Source organism: Spea bombifrons, chromosome 7, assembly GCF_027358695.1.
Source record: "Spea bombifrons isolate aSpeBom1 chromosome 7, aSpeBom1.2.pri, whole genome shotgun sequence".
In the NCBI taxonomy this organism is placed as follows: Eukaryota; Metazoa; Chordata; class Amphibia; order Anura; family Pelobatidae; genus Spea; species Spea bombifrons.
The window spans coordinates 23,831,065-23,853,703 of NC_071093.1; the positions used below are offsets into that span (position 1 = coordinate 23,831,065).

Below are 22,639 nucleotides of genomic sequence, written 5' to 3' on the forward strand. Positions count from 1 at the left end.
ATGTCCGCCGCTGGAGGAGCAGGCTCGCAAGGGAGCGGTATCGGAGGTCTTTAACAGACCTCCGGCTCCCTTGAGTGATTTTAAGCCGGGTTCAAAAGGCTGTCAAACTGCTTCCCTTGCAGGTTAAGTACAGGTACTGCATTCAACCATGCATGTTAATAGAGCCCAGCATTCTAATCACAATGTGATTAGTAAAAAATGTTTTAAAAAATGGCCAAAAATTATATATACAAAAATATTTTTATGAGCAAGTCCTAAAGTGAATTATTTTCTGACATGGAAAGAGTTAAAATACTGGCATGTTAAATGCCCATGGGTTGTCTACTTTAAAAAAAAAAAATAATTTGATGGGGTACATTGAAATGGCCGGGTTCAGCAATGTCCCAATTAACACACAGGGAAGGATAACCACGTCTAATTTCCAATTTGAAAAATGCACACATCCCAAATGTGGCTTTTTAGCAGGGCCGGACTGGGAATGAAAAGCAGCCCTGGAAACATTTGGAGACCAGCCCCATATAGTTTATCTCGCGGTCAAGCTCTTATACCCACAAGCACCCCTTATACATATCCGAGTCACACTATTTGCCGTACAAATAACTATAAAACATTCATTATCACATTATTTGTATTAAAATGCCAGAAAGCAAAAGTGTTAAAAGGCCCTAATAAATTAAACTACCATTAAACCACAGCTTTCATCCAAATTCTTTTCCCGTGCCCTCTGGAGCGTTTGCTCGGTCTGTAACAAACTCACAGCCGTGCACGACCTATTTGTCGCAAACTCTTTCAACCTCCTAGCCATTACTGAAACCTGGCTTTCCTCTTCTGACAGCGCTTCCATTGCTGCTCTCACATATGGTGGCTTCCACTCCTAGGCCAGGCGAGACACATGGGGGTGGTGTTGGAATCCTACTCTCTCCCTCCTGCTCCTATCAACACCTTCCTCCCCTCTCTGTCATTCCATACGCCTGTTTTCCCTTCTCTCTCTCTCTCTCTCTCTCTCAGAGTGGCAGTCATATATCACCCTCCTGGACCTACCTCTCAGTTCCTGGATCCCCATCGATAACGCACCATCCCCTGCTGCCTCTAAACTTCTTTCTCCTACAGTCTTCTCTATCCCCTGTTCACTGTGACGGACACTGTGTTGACCTGGTATTTTCTAATCTCTGCTCCATATCAGAGTTCACCTGTCGCCCCTTTCCCATCTCCAATCACCATCTCCTCACCTACAGTCTTACACTATTTCCCCTCCTCCTCACCTCTGCACCTGTAGAAATCTGTGCGATGTTGATCATTTCCAATTTTCTAAACTAATTGAATTTGGCATTTCCCAGACTTCTACTATAACCTGCCCTGAGCTTGCCACAGCACACAATAACAACACTTAACTGCACTTGACTCACTTCCTCCCCCTCAACTTTGCAAAGCTCCACGTTATCAGCTTCAGCCCTGGCACTCAAGGCAGATGCTATTTACAAAAATGCTCCCGCACTGCTGAGCGTGTCCGGAGGAAATCTCGCTCTGAAGCGGACTACAACCACTACAAGTTCATCCTCCACACTTACACATCTGCCCTTCAGCTAGGTAAACAAACATACTTTTCTTTGCTCATTTCATCTCTTTCCTCCAACCCCAAAAGACTTTTCTCCACCTTCCACTCTCTCCTCACCTCCCTCATCTGCCTTTAGCGCCCAAGATCTTGCAGACTATTTCCAAAATAAAACACAATCCATCCGCAACAACATTCCTGCGCATGGTCTCCATGTTCTCATCCTTCCGCGATCAACCCTTCTGCCTCTCTCAGCACCTTCCCCCCAACCACAGTGAACAAAGTTCACGCTCTACTGTCTTCCTCACACCTCACTACATGCCATCTCGACCCCATCCCTTAATGCTTAATTTCATTAAGCCCTTAATTCCATCACTCTCCTCTAGCCTTACTCCTGCCCTCACTCACATCTTCAACTCCTCACTCTCTACTGGCATATTCCCATCAACAATCAAACATGCACAGGTCACTGCCATCCTCAAGAAACCCTGCCTTGATCCAAATTCCCCTAACTACCGCCCACAGCACTCGACTGAAACTGCTCTCGCCAAAGTCACAAACGACCTATCTGCTAGAAACAATGGCCACTACTCTATCTTAATCTTGACCTCTCTGTTGTTCGACCACCCCCTCCTCCTACACTCTCATCTCTCTTGGTCTACGTGACACTGCTCTCTCCTGGATTAACTCATATCTTTCCAACAGATCCTTCTCTGTGTCTTTTGCTGGCGACTCCTCCTCTTCAATGCCTCTCTCTGTTGGAGTACCCCAGGGTTCTGTCATGGGTCCTCTACTATTCTCCATCTAAACTTCCTCACTTGGAAAACTTATCGACAGCTTTGGCTTCAAATACCACCTCTATGCAGATGCCACACAAATCTCTCTCTCCACCCCCAAACTCTCTGCATCTGTCCTCTCTCAGATCAGCAGCTGCCTATCTGGCATCTCTTCCTGGATGGCCTCTCACCACCTCAAGATAAATATGTCTAAGACTGAGCTCCTTCTAATCCCTCCCTATAACTCTATTCCCCTTTCTGACCTATCACTGTCAACGGTACCACTATCTCTCAATAACCACAAGTCTGCTGCCTCGGAGTGACCGTAGACTCTAACCTATCTTTTATCCCTCACATCAAATCACTCTAAATCCTGCCACAACCAACTACTTAACATTTCCAAAATGTGTCCATTCCTGACTGCCAGCCCCGCAAAACAACTAATCCACTCCCTCGTAATCTCCCGTCTAGACTACTGCAACAACCTACTTACCGGCCTAGCTCTCTCCAGACTATCCCCCCTCCAATCTGTTCTCAATGCATCTGCTAGACTAATCTATCGCACTCTGCATCTGCCGCACCTCTCTGCGAGTCCCTCCACTGGTTCCCCATCAATAGCAGAATTAAATTCAAAACACTAACTATCCTACAAAGCTCTCACTAACACCACTCCCCTCTACCTATCCTCCCTCATCAGCAAATATACTCCAGCCCGCCCTATAAGATCCAACAATGACCTGCTCTTTGCACAGGGCTGGCGCAAGTTGTTTTGCCACCCTACGCAAGCCCATCAAGCGAGCCGCACTTCTAATTAATTACCGCGGTTTGCAGCGCCCCAGGCGGGCACCTACTTTGCCTATTGGTGGCACCGGCCCTGTCCTTGCATCTTCACTTATGACCTCCTCCCACGTCCGCAGCACCAACCCTCTGGAACTCTCTTCCCTGTGCTGTCCGACTCTCACCAACTCCTCCTTCAAACGCTCCCTAAAAACCTCTCTCTTCAGGGAAGCCTACCACTGACAAACATCAAAACTTCCCTCTCACCCTCTTACAATCCTTATCCCGTCATACATTAACATCATTCACTACCACACAGTCCTCACCTCCTGTTTCTCACCCTTATCCACCTAGATTGTAAGTTCCTGCGGGAACAGGGCCCTTCATTCCTCTTGTATCTGTATGTCAATCGCTGTATTGTACTTGTACAGCACTGCAGAATCTGTCGGCGCTTTATAAATAAAGTATAATAATATAATAATCAAAACATATGCTACTGCAAAAAATTTTAGATTAAAAAGTTCCATTTCATTCAGTGGAACAAAACAGTGATCACCTTATTCTTCACGCTATTCGTTTAAGAAACTTTTATTTAAAACCTATGATTGAGAGAAATATTTTTGTTTTTCCTTTTATTTGCCAACCCCAGTTATGCACATCTGTCCCCAGAAATGCCTTATACACCCCTATATGCCACTCTGCCTCCCTGATATGCCTTATACCCCCCTATATGCCTCTCTGCCCCATGATATGCCTTTTAACCCCCCTTATATGCCACTCTGCCTCCAGAAATGCCTTATACCCCTATATGCCAGGGGCATATCATGGGATATAGTGGCATATAGGGGGTATAAGGCATTTCTGGAGGCAGAGTGGCATATAGGGGGTTAAATGGCATTTTATAGAGGCAGGGTGGCATATAGGGGGTTAAAAAGCATATCATGGGGCACTCTTTTTAGCCCCCGACAAACCCATGCCTGGGGTATCACTGTACTAGGGAGATGTTGCCGATTATATATTGGGGTGTTGTGTGACAGTGACATATACTAGGACCTGTAAATTCATACCTAAATTACAATGTGTAGGGGAAAAATACACACAAAAAATACTACTGTAAACTGACAAAGGCTGATGGTAAAATCTGTGCAAAGAGTTAAAATACCAGCATTTGAAATACCCTGGGGTATCTAGTTTTCAGAAATATATGGTTTTATGGGGCACACTGAATTGGCCAGGCTCAAAGATGTACCAAATAGGGCATGTGCAGTGGATCACCAAATTTCAACAAAGTTAAACATTGAAAAATTGTGCATGGCCCAAACGTGGCCCTTATGCCCCAAAACAGTCAGGCAAACCCATGTATGGGTGGTATCACTGTACTTTGGAGATGTTACTGAACACATATTAGGGTGTTGTGTGACAGTGACATATACAAGGAGCTGTAAATTCATACCTGAAGTAAAATGTGTGTGAAAAAATAACGCAAAAAAAATAACTACGACAGAGTTTGACAAAGACTGGAGGTAGAATTAGTGCATGGAAACAGTTAATATACTAGCATTTAAAAAACCCCGGGGTGTCTAATCCTCAAAAATGTATGGTTTGATGGGGTAAATTGTATTGGCCAGCTTCAAAGATCAAATGGCACATGGGGGAAGAATTACCAGATTCAAACTCAGGACAAATAGAATCTATTTAGCAGGTTTTTTCATTAGCGTTTATAGATGATTAAAAGATTTTTCAAATAAAAGCCAGAAAAAGTTCTTTGTCCTCAATTTTTCACCGTATTTTATACGTTATTGTAAATGACATGAAAGCCCTTCTTGTCCTGAAAAAAACAATATATAACTTGTGTGGGTTTAGTAAACGGGAAAGAAGAAAATTACAGCTAAACATGAGTACCGCAGAAATGTTAAAACAGCCATTGTCACGAAGGGTACAAAAAATAAAATCAGCCATTGTCACAGAAACTCCAGCCATCATATGCACTTTAATGAGTATGGTAACTCTATGGTCCCTCTAAATTTTCCTAATCTCTGCAGAATTTCCCATTTGCTCCTTCTGTCTAAGGTAAGTACATTTTAATGTATTTTATGTTTAAAGAATGCATATGAAAGTACTTTCATTTGTATTCTTTGGTCAGGGGCCCCCTAAGGCACTGCAGAGCCTAAACAAGTAAAATTAACTATGTTGTAACTTATTTTCTTAATTGTGTTTACTCATTATTTTATTCAATGTGAAACCTATCCATACGATTCTGTAACTTAGCACACAAATATAAATAATAGTTTAGGATTTTACATGAGAGTAAAGTGAACATGAAGCGTACCACATACTAAAACTACCATCCATTTTCCCACTTGCAGTATCTTCCCTGACACCCTGTGCAGTAGCTTAACAAAAACCCAAACACAGATAAAACAGTTTTGCAGGTGTAAGTATAGGGCAATCTTAACAGTTTTTGCAAATGTTATGCTAATTGAATGAAATGAGTTTCTGATTTTCTGACCCTAGGAGTTTTATCGCGTAATGGACAGTATGAATTTATCCAACATTTTTATTGTTGGACAGGCTGTAGAATCTAGTCCAATATGTCTGATTTGACTTTAAATTTGGTTCAACAGACTTACACATATGATTTGGTTAGGGCACCATCTTTTTCAACAATTTTGGAGCATGGCTAAAAACTGGAAATTAGGTGGTTTGTAAAGGAGGTATACAGCAGTTAGATTGGCTCATTCTTTCGAAACAAAAAAAGAAATAGCAGCATTATGGAAACAACTTATATATTTTTATTAACAAAAAATGCCCACAATCACACTTATTTATTTACAAATATGTAAACACAAGTAGAAGTTTTATGAAACGGCCATACCGAATGTTCATCACATTAGCAGTGTTGGAATCTGCCTAAAATAAACAGACATGCCATCAATCTGACAAAAGCATGTTGTACAAATATTTCAAAATGAGTAGAAACAGATTTATAAAACCCATTTGTTCCAGTTAACTTCTGAAGGAAAAATTCCACCAAGTCTTATAGTACAGTCAATTGATGGTTCATAATATGTGGAAAGCTCTTCAGAAAGTTTTGGTTTTCCAATCTGTTGTGGAATAACGAAGCATGAAAATAAAGAAATCTTCAGAGGTTTTTCAACATGGTACCTCATGATGCATCCAATGTGTTCCAGCACCTGAAAACATATATGTATTTATACTAGTGGTTTAGGGTTTGCGCTAAAACAAAAACTCTAGAAAAAAAACACAATATAATTCTTACTAAAGAAACAATTAGCTTGGCTTAGAGAGTCGATAAGTGTGTATAATATTCTTGCAAGGCATTGGTTACTTTATTTTTTAAACATCACTACCACTATACAGATTAATTTAGTATACGCAGCAGTCAAATATAGGATCTTCATAAAATGACATCTTAATTTAGGTACACATAATTATACCTAGGTTTACACAACCAAATCTTTTATTTGTTATAGATTTTATATCCCTTTTGGTGCCATTTTAAAGAATAAAATATTTTTTGAGAAAAATGCACAGATAAAACAGTATTTTATCTAATGAACAGGACAACATGTATTTGAAGATTTATTAATCTTCATAGAGGGTCTATAAAAAAGCAAACTACAATGGTGCAGTATCTTTAGGCAAAAACATCATTTATACTTGTTTTTGCCTAAAGATACTGCACCATTATAGTTTACTTTTTTATAGACTCTCTATGAAGAATTTTTTCACTACATGTTGATGGATCCGATGCATCTATACTGTCTGTGAGTGCAATTATATCACATACAACACTTACTGTTTGCATTCTCTGCACTATTATTATATTATTTCTTCCCTATATGTATTTGCGCCCCAATCATCTGTATACAAACATGTATTTGAACATTTTTGGTTTCTATTATGCAGAAATAGAATAGGTTATATACAAACAGAAATATGGAAAACCAGTATCCAATTCATGTTTACTGCCAGTGGGCTTTTCAGGCTAGGGTGAGAAGGCTGTTTTTGCTCCAAATTTACTTTCCTGTACACATGCTGGTAAGTGTTGTTGTGGCCTCATCATCTACTTCATAGTGACTTTGATTGTCTTTAATCAAATTTCACACTTTTTTATTGAACCATAGAAAAAGCTGTAAAGCTGCATAAACAATTAAGTATATAATGGGGAGGTTACATGCAATGAACAAAATGATTTACATATGAAAGCCTCTCACTGGACATTCCTTTTATATGAGTCAAACTATGAAAGGTTACAACTAAAAACACTTTTGCATTGTATACAACATACCTGTAACAATTCCAATACAACAACAGGCTGCAGAACACCACTGTAGTGCTTAAGTAGGCTGGTCTCTGTTATCCCAGGCTTGGTCATTATGTGATACAGAACTGCCTCCAGCATTCCCTTACATACAGGTTTATTTAAACTACCATCAACTACCCTCCAAGGTCTTCCAAGGAAACAACAATCAGATTCCCTTAAAGAGAGAGGAAAGATTGGGTTATTTGGTATTGCCACAAATCATTTGTAAATCTTTAAATATAAAGTTACATCTTTCATTCTAAATATATCAAAATATTAGGATTGTAATCAAAATATCTGTACTTGATTGAAATATATATTTTCCAATTTGAACTCGTGTTTACTGCACTTTGAGCAAGCTAGGTACCCAAATGGTACTTTTGTGCTAAAAGGAAATGCAAAAGGTTATGTGAAGATCAAATTTAGGTGCTGATGTAGATGTTGCATCTAACGACAGGGAGGGAGTGACTTTGAGATAACAGAACTAACTTGTATTAAATTTACAGTTATAAAATGTATAATTACAGTGGGCTTTGGGGAGGATGTATAGCTGAACATTCTTTGTCATCAGATTTATTTACTACCAATTTTTTGGCAGCCTTATAAAAAAAAAAACTATCCAAGACAAAAAATATCAACATTCACCCCAGCTGGTTAGCCAAATACATGCTTTCAAGCAGGTAGGCTACCCTCTTACCTCACATAGTTCCTGGTCATATTGTATCAGGGGTACACTATATGGACATAAGTATTAGGACATTCCTCTTAATTACTGAATTCAGTGTTTCTATCAGACCAATTACCACAGGTGTATAAAATCTGGCACCTAGACATGTACTGTTTTGACAAACATTTGTTAAAAAAAAAATGGGTTGTTCTGAAGAGCTCAGCAAGTTCAAGTGTGGTACTCTGATAGGATGCCACCTTTGCAATAAGTTCATTAAATTTCATCATGGCTAGTTATTCCACAGTCAATTTTAAGAGGTATTATTGAAAAGTGGAAGTGTTTAGGAACAGCAGGAACTCAGGCATGAAGCAGAAGGCCACAAAAAGTCACAGAGTGACCGAGGCGTATGGTGTGTAAGTCGCCCACGCTCTTCTGATTCCATTGCTGAAGAGTTCCAAACTTCCACTGGCACTATTATCAGCACAAAAACTGTGTGGCGGGAGCTTCATGAAATTAGTTTCCATGGCGGAACAGCTGCATGCTGTTATGTCAAGTCCTGCTGGACCTTCTATGCAGAGTCGGGTCACTGCCTTCTATGTCAAGTCTAGTTTACACCGACAGCACTTTTTCCTCTAGGGCTGAAGTACTTCATGGCTGCCAGGCTGCGCCCACCTGGAACATCTCACCAAAACCACCAGCGTGGTAGAAGGAAAATGGACTGACCATGCGGGAAGAGAAGGCGAATACAACTGGGGCAGACATCAGAAACCAGGCCAAACTTAGAAGCAGGGTCAAGTCACGAGCCGAGGCCAAACTGATCGGAAGTGAAATACAAAGGGCAAGAACACCAACAAAGTCCAAAATGTAGTAAAGGTTAGGTATTGACCTCGCTTGACCGCTGCCTGTCCTAACCTTTACTACATTTTGGACTTTGTTGGTGTTCTTGCCCTTTGTACTTCACGCTGGGGTCAAAATTACAGAGAAATCACCAAAACAATGAATACAACAAACAAGCTCAACAACTGGGTATCGTAGGGTATCGTTTGGCACCAAACAAGTGTCTGGGATGTCGTACAAGAATCCAACAAAATTCCAGCGCCCATAAAAAGCACTAAAAACATGGCAGCCGTGCAATACATCTCTTTTAGTTCCACGGTCTGAGTTGAGTAGTCAGCTAAGAATCATTGTGCAGCAAACCTGACAGTGGGAGGATGTGCAACAAAATTCAACACATATAAGCCTCACATCACCAAGTACCTTGCCAAGCGTCAGACCTAGTGGTGAAAAGCACACACCACTAGGAGAGTCTGGGTTTGGCAGATGCCAGGAGAACGTTATCTGCTTGACCGCATTGCGTCTGTAAACTGTAAGGTTTGGTGTAGGAGGGATAAAAGTATGGGGCTGTTTGACTAGGCCCCTTACTTCCAGTGAAGGGAAGTCTTAATTCTTCAGCATACCAAGACATTTTGGACAATATTATGCTTCTAACTTTATGGAACAGTTTAGGGAAGGCCCTTTTGTAGGTCCATAGAGAAGATGTGTTGTGGAAGAACATGGACTTTTCTGCACAGAGCCCTGACCTCAACCCCATCAAACATCCTTGGGATGAACTGGAATGAAGATTTCGAGCCAGGCCATCTCGTCCAACATCAGTACCTGACCTCACAAATGCTATACAGGAAGAATAGGCAATAATTGCCATAGAAATACTCCAAAATCTAGTGAAACACTTTCCCATTAGAGTGGAAGCTGCAAAGGGGGGGCAACTACATAATGTCTATGTATTGATAAACCTATGTCATAAAAAGTCCCTGTTGATTTAATGGTGCCCAAACATTGTATGTTGTAATGGGAACTTTATTTTTAAACAGTCAGTCCTCTGGTTTGATACATATTTTGTAAGTGCTCTACTTAACCTATTACTATCAGTCCTGCTGTTCATCGGTAAATCGAAACCTGTGGCCACCTTTTAAGATTTGCATGAGTGAGCTTCAAGAAGCTAGAGCCATAGAGCTGGAATAAGTTGCATGAAAGCATTGTGTTTGCTTTCTCTGAAAAACATTTTCTTAGTAGTATAATTTATTGCAGCAATAAAAAAAAAAAAAAACAAGGCTTAATCCCTTCAGGGCTTAATATTCGGTTACCGAAGGGATAATTTCTCAGACCTCTACTCTGGCTACAACCCCTTCTTTAAATTAATAAATTTTTTATATAACGATTTTATTGATGTTTTTGATGGGCACGGAAAAAGCATGCATGCAAGGGACACTCAGCATAATACATATTAGTCCGAACATATGCATAGATAAATCAAAAAAAGATATACTTCCACATATCAGTATCACAGGAGTGATAGTCCCATTTGGCCTCTCAGAATAATAACATAGGTATGAAGGAGAAGGAGTTGAAAAGAAGGAAAAGGGCAGGAAAGAGCGAGGAAAGAGGAGTGCAGAAGAGATACTTCCAAGTCTGGATCAGCGGCCATGTGCAGAAACGGATCAGGCAAGGCAGGTAGCTTGGTAATGCTAGTCAAGTTAGAAGCCACCTTGGATCCCAGGTTAAATTAAAAGAGTATGAAGATTCTCAGATATGTGATTTTCTCTAGATGTAGGATGTGCCAGATTTTGGCATCAATGTGTCAGATTTCCAATGAAGTTCAACTGTAAGACGTGGCGCTCTGCAGACCGCTGTGTAAATTTGTTCAGAGGTTCGAAGGATAGTAACTGCACAGGAGAGCTATCTAAGGTTTACAGTTAGTTGCGTATTAAGAGCTTTACTTAGTTTATCAAAGAAGTTGTGCCAAATAAGTTGTATTTTGTCACAGGAAGGGCTATGTCCAGCCCTCCACAGCCTCGGAAGCAATGTGGGGGATGCGTCTTGAATATGTAGTAATCATGAGGGGGGTTAGTTTTAAAGTACTATGAAACAGTTCTCCTGTATTAAAGTGCAAGTGGTGATTTTCCATATGTTGGAGTAGATGTCACCCTATTCTGTTGAGTCAAGCTCCTGGTCCAGGTGACTATAACTTTTGTGTTCAAACGAACGCGCATGAGGAAATGTCATTTTCAGAAGATTTTGATATAACGGAGAGTTGGTTCCTCTTGACTTAGTAGTGGAGCAACAAGCTTCCTTAGAAAATGTTGAGGTGAAGTTTGGTAAGCATCTGATAAAGCACTGGCGGGAATGTATAGTTTGGTGGCATTGGAAGGTTTTGGTGATAGGCATATCGAAAGATGTGGTTAGCTGCTGGGCTGTAAGAGGTTTGAGTCAAACAAGTAAATATTTCACCTTTGTTAGGCCCTTGGACATCCACCATTGGAAGATATAGGGCTGACAGCCCAGATGGAAGTCTGGGTTCTGGAAAAGGGTTTTGTATTTGAGAGTAAACAGAGTGAGAGTGCAAATGAGTGGGGCTGTTGCATATTTCTGATTTATTCAAACCTGGGTGTCACATTATGTGCTTGAGGTCAGTTGTAGGAGAGAGGAACTCTTTCAGCTGGACTCATCTGATTGTGGAGAGAAAAGTAAGCGTAGTGAGTGGGGGCCGCCTTAAAGTAAGGTGGAAGAAAAGGAGTCGATAGTCTCCTGGCAGCCTTGGATAATATATAGTATTATATTATATAAATAACATGTTGTATAATATGGAAGTAGCAATACTACTACTACTCCTCCCCAACCAGATGAAACAGTAGATTGCTATTTGGGCCTGGGTTTCAATGCCAGTGCTATTTCGTCAACTGTCATGTTTTTAGCCATAAACTTCCCCCTTAATCACTGCCTTGTGTGCATCTTAGGTTGATCTAAGAGCGACAGCTGCGCTGAGATTGTCAGAGTAGTCTGTAAGTGCTTGTTCTATGGTAGTTTGAACTGCAGGGTCTAAACGTAAAGAGTCATTGAGACACCAAAGGGGTCGAAGGATGGGAGGTGTAATTCCGACAGGGTAGTTTCCACCACCGCATGACCTGACCAGAATGTTGCTTGGATTTTTGAGGCTAGCAAGGTCCAAAGTAGCGGCTGAGTGGTAAGAATATATTATGATTATTCCTTGTATTCGAACCTTTACCGTATGTACTCTAGACTTAGAGTACGTAAGGTAAAGGTTCGAATAAAAAGAATAATCACAATCTGTGGGATGAAGAAGCTGTCAGGATATTACAAATACTTGAAAAAGGCTTGTAGAGGATGAGCAGCGAGGTAAGTTCTATCTAGAAAGGGTCCCAACACAGAGTTGAAATCCCCACCCACAACAAGGTTTGCAGAGGGTAGCGTTAGTGCAGTTTGAGTCGAAGAAGGCTGGGTTTGGGTAAGTAGGAGCATAAGTATTGATGATGGAAATCAGTTGTTCATGAATAAGGCATTCTGGATGGCATCCCACTACTTACATCTCAGTATCTCAAAGATTAAACTATTTTGTGATTGTGACATCACAGTGGATAATTTTACAATCTGCTCAACAGTCTGTCTGCTGTCTTTTTGATCCAATCCCTTTACTGGTTTCACTGTACACTTCAGAACAAAACGGCTGACCTTTACATACCTAGCTCTTAACACTACACCCCCTACACCTCTACTTTAAAGGCAGACTGTAGTGAATGACGCCACAGGAAGAGTTCATGAACAGAGTTCCAGTGGAGTAGGTGCAGACCCTGCTGGGGTCTCCATATGAGTTTCCCTGCCTCTGATCATGCATAATATGATCTGGACAGCAGAGCTGTAGAAGAAATAGTTATAAAACAAATTTGAAAAATACAGCATGTAAATGTTTTAAAATCAATGCTTTGCTAGCAGCACCATTTTCTTTTACCTCTTTGCAGTTGTTTGTATGGGAAATTGCTACATAAATTATATCTCTACTGAAGCGATATTTACAAATATTTACAGTTTCCAATTATATTGGTAGACCTGTTGCCTTTTGACATGCTTATATATGAAAAAAAAAAATTCATAAATCTAACATTTATATTGAACTAGAAATTACTAGACTAGAGTTTTAGTGGGCTGTGCTTAAAGCTACAATAGGACAACATTTTCAAGATATCATGCTTTGAACAATACAACTGTCATATTCTTGTTTAGAGTGCGTTGGAAGGACTATGCCTAATAAAAAAAACTTATGAGCATTAAAAAAATGTTATATATGTCTGTTTTCTTAAGAATATGGCCTTGCAGCTACCAGAAATCACACTCTCTATACCACCTAATTTTGTTGTACCTCAGTGTGAAATCTTGTAAAACATTTGAATCAGAATTCAGGGATTTATAAAGGAGAATACAGAGAAAATGTATAGGGCAGATTCAGCAAGTAAATTTACATAAATTAAACAAAAATAATGCATACACTATTTTTTTTGCTACAAAGACTTACCTCTCATGTAATGTCTCTAAAGTTTCTCCTAAAATAGAACAAAACATAATCTTGATCAATCCACTAGAAATTGATTCTAAAATGTTTGTATACATTTTGTACACCTTAACTGGTAATTAAAATATGACTACTACCCTTTCCCATGGCAAATTCTGACAATTTTCATAAAAGTTATATGGTGCCAAACATATTAAACATAATAAATGTTAGTCTTATTTTGTTAGCCTAAAATCTATTTTGGTTACAGCAAATAGCTTAATTTGTACCGGGTTGCCCATTGCTCAATGATGTGTAAAATGCATTGTGGGATGATAACTTGGACAGGTATATCTTCTTCCAGTGATCGAGGAATGTGATGGCAAATGGTGAATAAGTTAACAGAGTAAATATGATAGCTGCAACTTTATGATGGAAACAAGCTTGCTTGGAAATGTAGCTGCTGTGGCCTTACCCCAAGTGGACTCTTCATAAGTGGGCAGTTAAGAGTTACACTGGACTATCCAGACATCCATCCCTGGTCTTCATGCTTTCACCTAACTACTCCTCTGGCAATCACTAATGTCTGCCATATCTCCTTCTCTTATAGGTATGACTCACACCTTTCACCTGAACCCCTTATTTCCTGCTGTTACCCCTGTTTTCCACCCGGTATCACACCTTGTTGTTTGGAAATGTAGCTGCTGTGGCTTTACCCCACCTGGACGCTTCATAAGTGGGCAGTTAAGAGTTAAGACCACTGCAGAAAGCAGGATTGAACCCGCGTCGCTCCCCTTCTGTGGAATTCCCATTCCGTCAGACTCTCTACCTCATACGCAACTTTCAAAACCTCTCTGAAAACCCACCTGTTCAGGAAGGCGTACAACCTTCCCATTACTTCCAACTATCATAATCAAGTCATCTGAACAATCAACAGCTTCCACACATCATTGGAACCAGATCAACTCATCCCCATCTAAATCAGTACTCTCCTATTGTCTCTCTCCCCCCCTCAACCACCGAAAAGATTGTAAGCTTGCAAGAGCAGGGCCCTCCTCTCCTTGTTCTACTGACTGTAACGGCGCTGCGGAATCTGCCGGCGCTTCATAAATAAATGTAATGTATAGTTAGTGCCACTGGCGTAACTACAGAGTTGCAGCATTCTCAGCTGCGACGGGGCACGTGCCTTCTTCCTGTCTCCTCGTACCAGTTCAAAATTGTTTATTAAGTGCCCTTCTAAACAGTTTTGAACCCGCACGGAGAGACAGGAAGAAGGCACCTGCCCCGTGGTGAACCTGAGGCTGCCCACACAGTGTGCGCAAGCAGCCACAGTGAAATCTGCAGGAGTGATGAGAGGTAAGCGGGTCGGGAGGGAAGTGGGATGTATCTATGTGTGTGCGTGTGAGTATAGAATGTGTAATTGTGTATGTGTATGTGAGCATGGATGTGTAATCATGTGTGATAGCGAGCATGGATGTATATGTGGTGTGAGATGAAGTGTGTGTTAGTGAGTATAAGTAAGTGTGTGTAAGTTGTGGGTTTACATGTTTTATGTTGGAAGGAGGGTGGGGAAAGGGAAAAGTTACAAACTAGCTGTTGCAGTTGGGGGCCCAGGGGGAATTTTTATGCATCAGGGCCCGGTAGTTTCTAGTTACCCCTGGTTAGTGCATGCATTTTTGGTTTATAGAGTAATATTTTTGTTGGCGTGAAGCGACGTGCTGCTCTTGGAGAGTCTTGAGCTCAAAAAGGGTTGAGGTCTGGAAGCTGGGCTGCAGAGGTACATTTAAGGTAGGAAAAGACTTTTATACGTAAACCCAGTGCCCTACATGGTGGTGGTGTTTATGTATGATTCACATTTTCGGTTTAACACATGCTATGTGTTGGGTTCACATGTATGGCTGCACAGTTGTTTAACTGATTTTGGTAACTAGTGCAAAATGTCTTGCTTCATTTGTATTAAACTGTTCAATTAAAGTTGGGTCTAATTTAAAAATACACTTATCATTGACTGATATTTGGAAACTAGATTTACCCATATCTCCTGGACTCCAACAATCTTTTGGAACAGTGGACGTTTCAGGAGACTTTGTATATGCATTATTTTCCATCTGGTTATTGACTGGTTGATTAGAATTTCTGCAGTCGGGCTTGTCAAAATGTAATTTCGTTTGCAATGTATGTTCTTTTAGACAGTCTGAATGCAAAACCCAAGGAGCAGCATGCATCATTGCTACAAGTCGAACTGTGGCACCTCCCACTTTTAACACTTGTCTTTCTGTTATTAGATCCTGCAGAGAAAGGGAAATCATTTCATTAACATAATTAAGAAAATGATCTAGGCACTTTAAAAAAAAAAATCTTTGAAGGCCTACAAGAAGTGTGTATAAAGGGAGCCCATTGATATAATGCAATGAAAAGATTTTTTTTTTATATACCGTAAATTCTTTTTTTCCCCCCGAATATAGTGGCAGTACACATGGATGTGCTCTTTCCTACGAGACACCGCCTGGAGCACCTTGCGCCCAAAAGAACCTTCAGAGGAGGAAAAAAATTTAGTGGTTCAGGAACGTTGCCACTTTACAGATATTCTCTGGAGATGCAGCTGCCTTTTCTGCCCAAGACACTGACATGGCTCTAGTAGAGTGGGCTTTGCCATGAATAGGAGAGACTTTACCACTGATTTTCCAGGATAAATGAATAGTGTCTGTAAGCCACTTGGCAATCGTAGATTTCAAGGAAGCCTTCCCTTATGACTTACTGAAGTAGTTAACGAACAGATGGTCAGGTCCGGAAATCGGCCGTACAGTTTAGGTAAATTTTCAATGCCCTTTTGACATCGAAGGTGTGCGTGTGCCACTTGGCTTCTTCCGGAGATGAGGGTGATTAAAAGAAGGTAGGAAGTACGATTGGTTGATTGATATTGGCTCTGGAAATGACCTTAGGGAGGAAGGAAGGTTTAAGATGCAATACCATTTTCTCTTGATGAAATCCTGAGAAGAAGAGATTTGCTTGTATTTCCCCGACTCTTTGTCAGGGTACCAGTGAATAAGGACGGAGGCAAAAAGGTACTGGTCAAAATGTTTATTAAAATAAAATAATAACAAGAATCCAAAACATAAGACAAGCGAGTGGTCATAGAACAAGCCAAGGTCAGGAGCCAGAACGGGTAGTCATACGAGCCAAGGTCAGGGGTCCAGAAATCCACGTAGTCCAAAAGCAGGCAGGAGTCAGCACCAGAATGGGAGTCAGACAGGCCGGGTCATACACAAGCATCAAACACTGGAAGGAAGCACGCACTCACAGGTCCGGAACCACGAAAGGGCAACCAGCAACTGAACTAGCTGGTTAATATAGTCACAGCCTGCAGGAAGAGGAGGGGTTAACTTGGACATAAATTTGGAAGAGGAAGGGGGCGCGGCCTAACAAACAGAGAGCCATGAGGAGGAAAGCCAGTGCAGGTAGGCCGAAACCGACACTCTTTCGGCTGATGTGATGGCAACTAGAAAAACAGCCTTTAGAGACAACATCTTCAATTAAACCTGTTCTAGAGGTTCAGAGGGAGCCGAGCAGAGAGCTTTCAAAACCAGAGATATACCCCATGAGGGAAAGAAAGACTTCTTAGGTGGTCGTTGGAAAACAGCAATTTGAGGCTAAATTTAAAAGTAAAAAATGACAGTGCCGAAACCTGTCCCTTTAGGAGAGACACTAAGGCCGGACAAAAAGCCATATTGGAGGAATTAAAGTATAGCCCTTGTGGGAAGATGGAGGCTTTGGAACCCGTAGAGCTTACACCATTCCTCCATACCCTAAGATATATCCTTGAGGTAGACCTGACTGAATTAAGAACATTCACCATATCACTCTCTATGCCATGCTCTTGTAGGATTATCCTTGCAGAAGCCAAGCCGTCAATTTGAACATGGCTATAGTTTCTGGGAGAAGCTCCTTGTTGTCCAGTAAGTCTGCGGTCTGAGGAAGTACCCAATAGGCAACTGTCAGATGATTTAGCTCTGAAAACCAGCTGCGGTTTGACCAATATGGGATGATCGCCAACACGCAAACCTTGTCTGCACGGATTTTCTGAATAACGCAAGGAATCAGAGCCACTGGGGGAAAATGTATGCCATTTCTAAATTCCAACAGAAGGAAAAACTGCCTAGGAAGTTTGGAAAATCCCCTCTGTTCAGAGACGCAAAGATCTGAACTTTCCTGTTTCACTGAGTAGCCATGAGGTCTATTTCTGGGATGTCAAACTTGGAAACCAGGATGGAAAACATGTTATGGTCTAAAGACAATTCTGCCTGAGACCACTCCTGTCTGCTGAAATCATCAGCAATGACATTGTTTGATCCCTTTATGTGAGTAGCTGACACGGCCACCAGATTCCGCTGAGCCCACTCCATGATCTCTACATAAAAGGGACTATAGTTTCCTTATCCTTGTTCCCCCTTGCCTGTTCCGTGGTGCGGTTATCTGATTGCAGTCTGACCACTTTCTTCTTTATCCAGGGAAGGAAGGCCCTGAGGGCCAGAAAGTCTGCCTTTAGTTCTCTGAAATCTGAAGATTGGGCTGAGTCCTCTAGAGACCAAATACCCTGTCTGAATTGGGAATGTAAGTGTGCTCCACATCCCGTTTTGGATGCGTCTGTAGTAATAATCACCCTGTCTGGGGGCTGAAAGGGGAGGCCACTGGAGAGATGTCTGGGAGTTCTCCACCAACTTAGTTGAGCAAGGACCTCTTCTGCTACTGAAAAAAAAATGTTTGGTTTCTTCTTCTGTCTTCGACTAACTTTTCAGAATTTCTGATTTCAGGTCTTGAGCCCTTGCCCATGCATTTGCAGGCATAGAGGCTGAGGAGACCCAGAATGCTCATGGCTTTTATAAATGAAACAGTGGGCACTTTCTGTAGAGCAGCAATTTCCCTTCTTAGCCGTTTTACCTTTGGTTTTGAGAGGAAAAGACGGAGGGCCTGTGAATCCACCACCATGCCTAAAAATTGCAGTCTGGTAGTCGGTATCAGATTGCACTTTTCCCAGTTGATAACCCAAGCATGCTTCTGTAGATCTTGGGTTTCTGTATGGGTAGTGCCTGTTCCACTTGATTCTCTTATGTTGAGGAAGTGCGCGTTTCTTATCAGACAGTTGTTTTATAAGCTCTTCCAGGGGTGCCCAAATAATTTCTTCCAATGGGAAGATCACACAAGAATGTCTTGGATGCTGAATCCACAGTCCAGGACCTTAGCCACAGAGCCCTTCTAGCTACTGATGAAAGTAGTAATCATAAAGTAGTTCTGGGCAGATAACTTGATCTCCTCCGTTGTATCTGACAAAAAGAGGTGGTATATTCTTATCCGTATCCTCTGGGAGGCAATCTTCCAGCGCTTGTATCCAACAGCCTTGAGCTCTAGCCACTGCGGACCCTGCAAGCAACATTTTCCACTGAAAGCCTGCAAATTGAAACAAATCAAGTTTCAGCTTGTTTGTCCATGAGGTCCTTTTAGTCCAGCAACTTCCCCAATTGGAATAGTGGTCTTCTTGGACAATTGAGCAATTTCCCATTTCTTATCATCCTGAAGTATGAGTATTTGCTTAAAATGTTTTGACACAAATGCCCTCTTGCCAGGATTTTTCCACTCACGCTATATGAACTCTGTTAAGTTGGGCAAAACAAGAAAACCTTGTTTTGAAGGGGGTTGTGGTCCCAAAAGACCCCGGTCACCTATTTAATGAACTAACTAATGAGAGCTAAAACCTGCTTCCTCATCAGAATTTTCATTTGATATACAGGTACCAGAAGATTGAGAGCATTCCCCTGAGAATAATTCTGACCTCTCTAACCGATATTTTTTAAGGCAAATCTAACCACTTACCTTAACCACCTCTATTCTGTGTGAGGCTGATGACACGGAAATTCCTATACCGACATGCACCCACTGTAGCCAGAAAGGTAGTAGAGCTTACATAGCCAAACAAGTTGGAATTTGGCGCCCTCAAAGATCTGAATCGTGCATGCTCAGTAGCGTGATCGGATCTTCTGTGGAACGCAGCACTACCTGGACGTGCGTTACACTGCTGTACGCATGCTTCCACTCACTGCAGTATATATTCTGCAAAGGAGATTGCCTCCGTAGCGAAGGCAAGCGGGACCTCCCTCTGGTCACACCGAGCACTTGGAGGAAAGCAACCCCCAGACAACATCCATGTGCCTCACCTCAGGACAACATCCTTCCCCAAAGGGGACAAGAACGAACTGTGGATCATGGGTTTGAGCACACTAATTCATTTAGTGTACCCTCACACTTTATAGTTTTGAAACCATAATTATATATGTAAACCATAATTTCCAATGAAAAAAAATTTACCTGTAAAAATTACACATAGCATAGCGCCAATGAGAGAAAAAAAATACAGTTTCCTCACTAGCCCCAATAGCAGCTAAAAAAACATTACAGTAAAACTTAGTTTTCTTCCCATTTCTAAAAGACACATTGCAACATTTCAGTAGATATCTTCCTGGGAGAAAAATGCAAGTAGAGAAACAACTCATGATTTGTATTTAGCAACATGCATGGGTAGGGCATGTGTTTTTGTTTTTTTTTGTTTAGTTTTTTTTTTTTTTTTTTAGACATTGTGGAGTCAAAAATTGGAACATTCGCATTACAGTTTTCCAAAAAAAAATTAAAAAACGGATACGTTTGGGTCACTGACTTTGATCAACGGGAATGATCAACAGTGTTCAGGTAGTAGCAATTATATATTGTAGCCCCAAAATCAGCACAATTGAGGAGACGTGTGAGGTACATCATTTTCCACTGGTGGGGCTCTATGGAGATTTTGGAGTGGATCTAATGTTTTAACACCAACATTGATTAGTTCAGTATATTCTAGATATCTTTGTGCCTTGGTAAGTCTCCACCCCGCTGATTTTGAAGGGTTAACTATTGGTTTCCTTCTGTCTATCTTAATTGTAATTGTTCAACTAGAGGAAACCGTGAATTGCAACACCATCTCTCTTTGCATTAATTCGGTATTTCACTGAATCTTTTTGTCTCACTGAAACTGATCCTCACTATGACGTCCTATGAGTTGCTGCTCTTTTTCTTTTCTCACCTCTTTAAACACACTTCTGCCTTTTCTCTTAACAACCCCCCAACTGTCCCTCCTTCTATCATCACCCCAGCTCAACTCAAGTACCCTTCTCCCCTTTCTTCAAACCTTCCCCAATAACAGCCAAGTTAAGACTGCCAACCTCTGTGAATCCCCATTCTACCTCTTTTTGGTGGAATTTTTGGTGGGCTTTTAATCCAAACTGCTCCAGTGGAACCCCCAGTGCAACAACACTTTTAATAATTTCTGTTTTATCTTGATGACTCCAGTGATGTCTTTTCTTTTAATATTTTTTTTTTTTTGAACATGAAATTTTTATTGAGATTTACACGTTGATGGACACATCACAATGCGAGATGGTAAATGCACAAAGAAAAAAAACAATTCGGAGAGTTCACGATACATAACGACCAAAACTCGCCTAGTACAGGCAGAAAAGGAGTGACATGCATATAAAAGTAGCAACTGGACTGCCAGTAAAATCTAAAGATTTTCAAAAATTTCTAAATGTGATGAACCAATGAAAACACAATCCAAGAAAAGGATAGGAGAAGAAGAGAAGGAAAGGAAGAAGAGAGAAGAAAGAAAAGAAGAAAAAAAAAAGGGGGAAGAAGGGGGGGGATAAGGACACAGCCATCACGAGTCAGTGATTGCCTTTGTGCACCAGGGAGTACGCATATTCCCCAGAAGAAGGCCACCCGCCACAGGAGGGAACGTGTGCGTATAATAGTCGTCCCAAGCCTCCCAGGTGGAATGAAAAAGATGCAACGTGTTAGAGGCCGTATGTGCCATTTGTTCATATATACGGGTCGTGGTGATGGAGTACAACACCTCTCGGGTCGTGTGGGAGGGGGGAGGAATCCTTCCATTTACGAGCAATGCAGATCTTTGCTGCACGGCGCCTCTAGCGACGGCGGGAACATGGCAAGTAAAGCCACCTCAACCCCCTCATCTACAGGAATGTGCAGCAATTGAGTGATGAGGCGGAAGACATGCTTCCAAAATGGACGAAGGGCAGGGCACGCCCACCAGACATGTAACATACCCACCTCACCGCACAGCCTCCAACAGAGCGGGGATGAAGAAGGATACATTTTAGCCAGAGTAGCAGGTACATAGTACCAGCGAAACAAAACTTTGCGATTGGTTTTGAAATGAGTGGCATTCCGGGACACACCCTGGAAGTTCGCAAGGGCATCATACCACAACCCGCTGTCATAGGTGCGACCAAGCTCCCATTGTAACATATACGTGAGTTTGACCCCAGACCCATGACCCAGCAGAGCCGCATAACACAGAGCCTTCGGGACGTTAGGCGCCTTTCGGCAAAGCATGAGAATCGGTGAGGTGGAAGCGGAAAGGGCAGAGCGATCCAGGCGCATACGGAGAACATCGCGGAGCTGTAAGTATTTGAAGAAGTCCTGTCGAGACAACGAATAGAGAGACTGTAATGACTGAAAAGTCTGCATCCGACCCTGGGAGAGGAGATGAGAAACAGAGGTAACACCCTTACGTATCCAGTCCTCCAAAGAGACATGCGGCAGCAGGGGTTTCAGGGACGGCAAAGGGGCCAAGCTATGGAGCCCAAAAGGAAAGCCCAATGCAGGACGGTTCGCATCCCACACACGCAGAGACAATAAGGTTGTGTCTAGAAGGTCCGGCAACGGAGGCCTGAGGTTTTCAAATCAGGAAATTCAATCAGCAGGTGTAAATGTAGAATGTCTATATATTCTTTTTTTGTTGTTATTAAAGCACGGGAAAAAGCAAGCATTAGTAGCAGGACAAGGAGGGTGTTTTTTTTCCAGATCTCTGGTCAGACACCATCTAGAACAGTGGTTCTCAACCTTCCTAATGCCGCGACCCTTTAATACAGTTCCTCATGTTGTGGTGACCCCCAACCATAAAATTATTTTCGTTGCTACTTCATAACAGATACTTTTTTTTGCAGTAGTTGATGATTTTACAGTACCTCCAATACTGCTACTTTCAACACAGTAGCTGCTTTTAACAGAGTAGCTGCTTTCTACACATGTGTGACTGGTCCACATAAGCACATTATGGCACCAACTCTGTCACATACACCTGTATTTGTAA

General features: G+C 41.6%; 1 protein-coding gene across 2 annotated transcripts in view; it reads right to left on the bottom strand.

Moving 5' to 3' along the window:
* Positions 1-5,874: 5,874 nt before the first annotated feature.
* GTF3C1 (general transcription factor IIIC subunit 1) overlaps positions 5,875-22,639 on the bottom strand; it is a 195,212-nt gene continuing 178,447 nt past the window's right edge. For both annotated transcript variants that reach the window (XM_053472098.1, XM_053472099.1), the window contains 4 exons: positions 15,473-15,728; positions 13,465-13,492; positions 7,418-7,607; positions 5,875-6,299 (listed from right to left, as the gene is read on the bottom strand). In XM_053472098.1, the coding sequence (XP_053328073.1) occupies positions 6,090-6,299; positions 7,418-7,607; positions 13,465-13,492; positions 15,473-15,728 (684 nt within the window). In that variant the 3' untranslated portion in view covers positions 5,875-6,089. The remainder of the gene's footprint in view (positions 6,300-7,417; positions 7,608-13,464; positions 13,493-15,472; positions 15,729-22,639) is intronic.